Source organism: Triticum urartu, unplaced genomic scaffold (assembly GCF_003073215.2).
Source record: "Triticum urartu cultivar G1812 unplaced genomic scaffold, Tu2.1 TuUngrouped_contig_4959, whole genome shotgun sequence".
NCBI classification, from domain to species: domain Eukaryota; kingdom Viridiplantae; phylum Streptophyta; class Magnoliopsida; order Poales; family Poaceae; genus Triticum; species Triticum urartu.
Window position 1 is genome coordinate 1 of NW_024115592.1, and position 8,867 is coordinate 8,867.

Genomic DNA, 8,867 nt, shown 5'->3' on the forward strand with positions numbered 1-8,867 from the left:
GCTATGCATCACCATGATCTTGCGTGTGCGTAGGAAATTTTGAAATTACTACATTCCCCAACACATACCATATTATCAAAGTAGCGAACGCGAATCAAACCAACATGATGAAAGTGACTAGATGAAATTCCATGTGCCCTCAAGAACGCTTTTCTTATTATACGAGACCATACTAGCCTGCCCTTTGCTATAAAAAGGATTGGGCTACCTTGCTGCACTTTTATTACCATTACCGTCACTTGCTTGTTACAAATTATCTTGCTATCAAACTATCTGTTACCTATAATTGCAGTGCTTGCAGAAATTACCTTGCTGAAAACCGCTTGTTATTTCCTTCTGCTCCTTGTTGGCTTCGATACTTGAGGGAAATTGCTATTGTCCTACAAAACTCTGCGCTTGGAGGCCCAACACGAATCTACAAGAATAAAGTTGCATAGTAGACATCATCCGACATCCTTGTGAGCAAGTTATCTTGTTTCTGGCCAGACGTTGATGGATACCGTCACATCGAGAGGGTCCTGAGAATATGTCTCCATCGTTGGAGGGGCAAATCCCAGTCTTGAGCTATCTAGTACATTGTCATACGTTGTTGATGAACTAGTAAGTTTCCGGTATGATCACCCTGTTACGGTTGACGTTTGACGAACCCCAAAGTGCATCATCCAATATGAAGTGACTCGATACTCTCATGGTTAAAGGAATCGTGCATACGTTAACTTTTTCTGTGTTATAAACTATAAACTTGTGACGAAAGGATCTCTTAGTATAACATACAACTCGGACCAGTTCAACACAAGTGTTCTTCTAATATCATGTCCTCAAAATTATCGGCATCCTTGTTACACTTAACTTATGCCCATGATCAGAAATACGGAACCATCATGCAACACTTCATCTAGTCTTAGAGGCGAGACTAGGAATCTATTCATCGTTTATTATTCTGCATGTGAATATGAGTTTTCCTCTCAGCCTTGTGGTTATTGCAGACTCGAGTATCATAACAGTTATAACATAGAACATAAACATTAATTACGAACATGAAAATAAATAATAATGTTTGCCTCTAGGGCATATTTCCTTCATGAACAAGTTTTTTTCAGAAGCAACGAGCCACCCCGCCGACTTTTTTTAAAGAAACCACCACAAAAGTTGTTTTACAAAATCAAAACACTACAACCTAGAAAATAAAAGAAAGAGCACTTAGCTACATCTAAGGAAGCACCTAGACATAACAAAAAGCCAAGAGCCTCAGCCAAAGAAATGGCAAACAAAGGAACCTGTGCCAGATCCCAACTAAAAACAGGTTTGAGGGGGGCGGTGCGGGCAATTTTGAGAGCTCGTACCCCTTCACTCATACGTAAGGGCACCCAACAGCTAGGATTTCCCGTGCCTCCCGCCAGTGCTGGCGCAGGTTTGGCTCGTCTCCTGTGGCCTTAGGGTCATGAAGGCGTAGTGGATCCCGGCCCTTGCCCGCAAGAGGGCTTCGATTTTTTTTAATGTTTTTTGAGTTTTGTTGGGTTTTATGTCATGCTCAGAGAGGCGAGTCGGCGGCGGCTCGTTGAAGATGGAATAAGGTTCTCCCCGCCTAGCCCCCATCTCAGCGGTGCTTCTAGCATCGTAGGAGATCGTGTGGAGGTACATCTCTAGGCGATCTCACGGGATTCGGTCATCGTTTGTCTTCAGTGGATCCAAGTGGATTCGATATCAGTTCGTCTATATTTGTGTGTCTGTAGGTTGGATCCTTCCGATAACGTTTCTCTACATCGATGGCGGTTGTTGTTCTGTGTGCTGGTCATGTAGGGCTTTAGCACGACGTCTTCTCAGTTGCCTATTACAACAAAGTTTGCTCGGCTCCAGTGAGGGAGGGGCGATGATGACTGTGCGCCTTATGCTTGCTCCAATATTTGTAATTATTGATAGATGGTCTATAGACCTTGATGTAATTTTTATTTCTGGTGTTCTTTCGACTACCTTGACAGTTGAAGATAAATCAAAAGTTTTTTCCTGAAAAAAAGAAAAAGAAATGGCAAAGAGTTTTCATCAGCTTGCAGCTAGGGAGTGACCAAAATAACTAGATCAACAGGGGTACACACGACTATCACATATTACAAGTTAACTCAAGCATAGCTTTTGAGAACCAGCACTAGGATTAAGTAGAATTAATCTGATGTACCCTTTGTCCCTCCTCCAAGAAAAGGAGGCTAGGGTTTTTGCCTCCCGTCGGCAACGCCGCCGATCTCCCACGTCTCCTGTGGCCTTAGGGTCATGGGTGCGTGGTGGATCCCGGCCCTTGACGGTGGGAGGGCTCCTTTTTAAGTGCTTCTTCAAGTTTTCTTAGGGTTTGTGTCCTGCTCAAAAATACAAGACGGCGGCGGCTTCTTGAAGATGGAATAAGGTTCTCCCCTCCTAGCCCATGTCCCAATGGTGTGTCTAGCATCGTTGGAGGGCGTGTGGAGGTGTGTCTTCGGTGGATCTCGTGAGATTTGGTCGGTGGTTGTCTTTGGTGGATCCGCTCGGATTCGATATTTGTTCGTCTTTGTTTATGTGTCTTCAGGTTGGATCCTTCCGATTTAAACTTCTCTTCATCGGCGGCGGTTGCTGTTCCGGTGCGTTGCGTCTATGGGACCTTAGCACGACGACTTCCCGACTGTCTACTACAACAAGTTGTGCCCGGCTCCGACGAGGGAGGGGCTATGATGACGGCGCGCCTTCGGCTCGCTTCAGTGCTTGTAATCGTCGCTAGGTGGTCTGTGAATCTGGATGTAATTTATATTATTTCCGGTGTTCATTATACCGCCATGATTGAAGAAGAATAGATTGACAGTTTCTCGCAAAAAAAAGAGAACCAACACCAGGATTCAAAATCTTCGCTCTTCACAACCAGAGTTGGTACACCTAAGTAAATAAACTTACGTTTCTTTCCTTCCCAGCTAATCACCCCCGGGCCTTTTCTTTACTCCAACCAAATTAGGCCGAATCAGGGTTGGGGTCTCCCATTCTCGTGTTGCCACCGCCGCTGATGTCATCTGAGGAATTTTGGTCCCCTCGCCTTCAGCTGCCATTTTAGCGCTGATAGAGGGAGGGGGGCTTGGATCTTCAAGACATCTATGTTCTTCGTCAACATCTAGTGATCATCATAGTTTTGTGAGAATAAATTTCCTCTCGTTCTTTTGACGGTGCTATGAGGTTAGAGAGTTTTCTGTTCTCGCAGACTCGATTATTCAGATCTGATTGTGAATTTTCGGAAGTGTTTCTACCTACCGTAGTAGGCCGCTGGTTGCGTGTTTATATAGGATCAGAATAGCCCTTGATCACGGCATTTACATGGAGGGATTGTTACAAAACTTGTGGTACAAGAAGATAGAGATAAGATACAAATCTGAACAGCCTAGGGTTCGGTTTAGCTTTATCTTAGCTAACCGAATACATCAAGATCTATCTCTAACAATATTCTAACATCCCCTCTCAATCACACCTTGGTCAAGGTGAGATTGCGCCTAAAGTTCTCCAAGTTTCTTACAGGCAATGCCTTCGTAAACCCATCAGCAATCTGATCCTTTGAAGAAACAAACCTTACATCAAGAAGTTTGTTTGCTACTCTTTCTCTGACAAAATGATAGTCAATTTCAATGTGCTTGGTTCGAGCATGGAACACAGGATTAGCAAATAAATAAGTAGCTCCAAGATTATCACACCAAAGACATGGAATTTGTCTAGTAAATACTCGGAGTTCTTTTAGAAGTGACTGAACCCAAATGATTTCTGCAGTTGCATTGGCTACAGATTTATATTCTGCCTCTGTACTTGATCTAGACACAGTAGCCTGTTTCCTGGCACTCCAAGATATTAAATTTGGACCAAAGTAAACTGCAAAACCACCTGTTGACCTTCTATCATCAATATCACCTGCCCAGTCTGCATCTGAGAAGGCACTCAAAAGAGTAGAGGATGACTTTCTATAAGCTAATCCTGAATTCATAGTGTGCTTGACATATCTAAGAATTCTTTTAGCTGCAGTCCAATGGACTGTGGTTGGTGCATGCAAATATTGACATATTTTATTGACTGAAAAAGAGATATCTGGCCTTGTAAGAGTCAAATACTGTAATGCACCAACAATACTTCTGTACCTTGTACCATCTTCTGATGAAAGAAGCTCTCCATCATGAGCTGATAATTTTTCAGTACTAGACAAAGGTGTGGGTGCTGGCTTGCAGTCTTTCATACCCACTTTGGTTAGAAGATCCAAGGCATATTTTTCTTGTGTTAACACAATACCATCATCAATTTTCTTTACCTCTATGCCAAGGAAGAAATGCAGATCTCCCAGATCTTTTAGAGCGAAGGTTGAGCTCAAATCCTTTAATAATGCTGACACTGCTTCTTGAGAAGAGCTTGTCACAATAATATCATCAACATAAATAAGAACAAATATGGTCACCATGGACTTATTGAAGATAAAAAGTGAGGTGTCAGCCTTTGATGGAACAAATCCTAACTGCTGAAGTTTAGAGCTCAACCGAGCGTACCATGCCCTTGGAGCTTGTTTAAGCCCATAGAGTGCCTTGTCCAGTTTGCACACATGAAAGGGTGAGTTTTTACTTTCATAACCTGGTGGTTGCCTCATGTAGACCTCTTCTTCCAGAACACCATGAAGGAACGCGTTCTGAACATCTAGCTGTCGCAAGCTCCAACCCCTGGATACAGCAATAGATAGAACAAGTCGAATAGTAGCTGCTTTAACAACTGGACTGAAGGTATCTTCATAGTCTATACCATATCGTTGCTTAAACCCTTTTGCTACTAATCTGGCTTTATACCTATCTATGCTACCATCAGCTTTCTTTTTAATTCTGTATACCCATTTACAGTCTATGATATTTTTACCACTGTTTGCAGGAACGAGATGCCATGTTTTGTTCTTCATGAGTGCTTGGTATTCTTCATCCATTGCTGTTCTCCATCTTTTATCATCCAAGGCTTCTTGAACACTCTGTGGTTCACCTGTGGAACATAACGAAGCATATTTAACTTTGAAATTTTTTTCATATAAAACTGTACCGTATGAAGGCAACAGTGGCTTCCGGATCCCTGTTTGGAGTCGTGTACGCCCTAAAACAGGAGCTTCTGGAGTTGGAGAATCTTCACTTTGCACGGAAGATCCAGAAGCACTTGTTCCATGCGGCACTGGGAACGATGACGCGCTGCCGCCACTGCCTGGCGCTGACGCTGCGCCAGATCCAGTGCTGTCTGCACCCATATCTGCATGGGATTGCATGCACGGACCTGCACCGGATCTTGTGCCGCTGTCTCTTAGCGTGACATACGGTATAGACCCCATATTTAGTCCGTTTGGCACCAAATTTGCATCATTTTCTGCCAAATTTTCTCCTGCACTTTCTGCATCATCTGGACAACGCGGATTAGTACGAGTAATAGCCATATTATTTTGGTCATCTCCATTACTACCCCCATGATCAAAAAAGGTGGATGAGTGAAGATGATCGGGAAGGAGCAAAATTTCTTTACGTAGGAGAGCCCCAGCATTAGGATGAAGTGATGCAAATGGAAAGACGGTTTCATCAAATATGACATCACGAGAGACATATACTCGGCTGGTAGAGACATCTAGACACTTGACCCCCTTGTGTCGAGGACTATAACCTAGGAAAACACATTGTTTGGAACGAAAGGCAAGCTTGCGAGCGTTGTATGGCCTGAGGTTGGGCCAGCAGGCGCATCCAAACACACGTAGGGATTCATAGTTGGGTTTTTTTTGATATAGTCGTTCATACGGGGTGTCAAAATTGATGACACTACTTGGCAAAATGTTGATAAGATATGTGGCAGCAAGAAAAGCCTCATCCCAAAATTTTAAGGGCATAGAGGCGTTTGCAAGAAGTGCAAGACCTACTTCAACGATATGACGATGTTTTCTTTCGGCAGATCCGTTTTGCTGATGAGCATGTGGACAAGAAACATGATGAGCAATTCCAATCTTTTGGAAAAATGAGTTTAGTTTCTCGTACTCCCCACCCCAATCAGATTGGACAGTGAGTATTTTGGCATCAAATTGACGTTCAACGAATGCTTGGAAATTATGAAAAACTTCAAAGACATCGGATTTTTTCTTAATGAGATAAATCCATGAAAACTTGGTATAATCATCAATGAAGCTAACATAATACTTGTATCTACCAACAGAAAGAGGGGCATCTCCCCATACATCAGAAAAGATTAACTCAAGAGGTTTGGTAGATACACTAGTAGACACGGGATAAGGTAATTGGTGACTTTTTGCACATTGGCATGAGTCACACACCGACTCAAAGTTTGGCTCCCCATGATAAGAGAGTTTATTATTCCTAAGCACACGTTGAACTATTTGAAAAGAAGGATGGCCAAGGCGATCGTGCCATCGCGATGAAGATATCTTGACAGCACCAAACGCTTGTTTATTTGATGTCCTAGATGGAAGCAATGGATAAAGTCCTCCTCTACATCTGCCTCGATGCAGCACCCTCCCCGTGGCCTGATCCTTAATAAGAAAGAAATAAGGCCAAAATTCAATATAAATATGATTGTCAAGGGTGAGACGATGAACGGAAATAAGATTTCGTGAGGCAGTGGGGGCATGCAAAACTTTGTTTAGATGAAGAGTATCACTAGGGGTATTAATAGAGGAATGTCCAATATGGCTAATGCTCATACCTGCACCATCAGCAGTGTGGATCTGATCATGCCCGCGGTACTTGTCTCGAACGGTTAGCTTCTCGAGCTCCCCGGTGATGTGATCTGTAGCGCCGCTATCTGCATACCAGTTGGTATCCACCCCGTAGGAGGATGTAGTGGCCGATCCCCCCACTTTTTCTTCTGGAAGATAATCATCAGTGAACCTGTACCAGCACTCCATGGCGATGTGACCGGGCGCGCCGCGTCCGCGCTGCTGACCACGCCCACGAGCAGCTGAGTTTGCAGACGATTTGAAGCCACCACCGGATCGTTGCAGGAGCTCAACTCTCTGATCGAAGTTGGCCATCTGCGAGTACAGTACATCGAGGGTGAGAGGTTCAGTGCGAGCGTCGAGGGCGGATACCAGGGGGTTGTATTCCATGTCGAGGCCGGCCAAGATGAAGGAGATGAGCTCGTCGTCCTCGAGGGGTCTGCCTGCAGCCGCTAGCTCATCAGCAAGCGACCTCATGCGGGCGAAGTAGACGGCCACCGACTGATTTCCCTTCTCTGCATTGGAGAGGGAGATCCGAAGATTGTTGATGCGGGAGCGCGAATTGGAGACGAACATGTTCGTCAGGGCGGTCCATGCCGCGTGCGCCGTCTCGACCGACACCATCTGTGTCAGGACTTCTTTGGAGACGGACGTCAGGAGATAGCCCAGCACTTGCTGGTCCTGAACGACCCAGGCTGCATGCTCTGGGTTTGGCAGGTTCGTGACCTTGCCATCTTTGTCTGTGGTGGATATGGTAGGCTCCGGCTCAGGGATGGATCCATCAAGGTATCCGAAAAGGGAAGCAGCACGAATCTGGGGAAGGAGTTGGGTCTTCCACAGAAGGAAATTGTCACGGGTAAGCTTTTCTGTGATCTGATTATTCAGGGGATTGGCGGTGCTGTGGGAGGACGATGACATGGCTGCGGTTGGGAAGGAAAGCTAGATGTATTTTGGAAGGAAGGCTCTGATTACCATGTGAATTTTCGGAAGCGTTTCTACCTACCGTAGTAGGCCGCTGGTTGAGTGTTTATATAGGATCAGAATAGCCCTTGATCACGGCATTTACATGAAGGGATTGTTACAAAACTTGTGGTACAAGAAGATAGAGATAAGATACAAATCTGAACAGCCTAGGGTTCGGTTTAGCTTTATCTTAGCTAACCGAATACATCAAGATCTATCTCTAACAATATTCTAACACTGATGAGTTTATTCAGCCGGGCGACTAATCTAGCGCCCGCTGTGCTCTCTCTCTCCATTTATATCTCTAAAAAGTTTGATTTAAGGTCTTTCCCCTTGTGAACCACGTTGCCGAACTGTGATATGACATTGGAGGCCCGAGGCTCACTAATTCGAAGGAAAAAAAAACGCAAAAACCAATGCACATTTCCACTTTCACCGATCCTTCTACTATTTTCAGAAAAAAAAAGAGGGTCACAAATCCATGACCAGGACATGAGAGTCCACCCAAGAAGAAAAATTCAGAATCAGCCCGTGTTCTGCATGCCCGCGGCGATTCCCTTCATGGTGAGGATGAGCGTGTCCTCCAGCCCGGGGTCGTACTCGCTGCTGGGGTTGAGCTCCATCAGGCTCTCCGCCGTCTCGTCGATGAACTCCTTGGACAGCGGCGGCCGCGTTGCCGGCCTGAACTCGCCGTCCCTGATCCTCTTCAGCGTGTACGCCTGGCACACGTTCAGCGCCGTGATGTACGAGTCCCGCAGCAACAGCCGCTGCCTCAGGTACGGGTCGCTCTCCAGCAGGTCTTCGTGCCCAGCAACCTACACACACATGCAAGATCAAGAAATGCGCATCCATGGTGACATGATCTCATCGTCTGCAATATTTCAGGCAGCTGAAGGGATCGAGAGCTCACTCACCTTTAGGAGGAGGCTCTGTGTCTCGGCGTAGTTGGCTCTGAGCTGCTCCCCGAAGGGCCAGAGGTCTTCGGGGACGAGGAGCTTGTCGTAGAGCGCGGCGATGCCGGGGTCGCCCTTGGCGAACACCATCTCGAGGAGGTCGATGGTGACGCGGAAGAACGGCCACTCGTCGTACATCTCCCGGAGCGTGGCGAGGCCGCCGGGCCTGTCCATGGCGTGCCGGAAGGCGGCGGCGAAAGCCACCCACCCCGGGAGGGGGGATGGCG

The 8,867-nt window shown here is 45.9% G+C and overlaps 1 protein-coding gene and 1 pseudogene across 1 annotated transcript; both read right to left on the reverse strand.

Annotated features, from left to right (window-relative positions):
• Window positions 1-7,023: 7,023 nt before the first annotated feature.
• On the reverse strand, window positions 7,024-7,162 carry LOC125528565 (annotated as a pseudogene).
• A 927-nt stretch (window positions 7,163-8,089) lies between these two features.
• LOC125528564 (phosphoenolpyruvate carboxylase 2-like) lies at window positions 8,090-8,861 on the reverse strand. Its single transcript, XM_048693016.1, has 2 exons — window positions 8,602-8,861; window positions 8,090-8,502 (listed from the first exon to the last, which is right to left on the reverse strand). The coding sequence occupies exons 1-2, from the start codon at window positions 8,812-8,814 to the stop codon at window positions 8,212-8,214; spliced, it is 504 nt and encodes a 167-aa protein (XP_048548973.1). The 5' UTR covers window positions 8,815-8,861; the 3' UTR covers window positions 8,090-8,211.
• Between the last annotated feature and the right edge of the window lie 6 nt (window positions 8,862-8,867).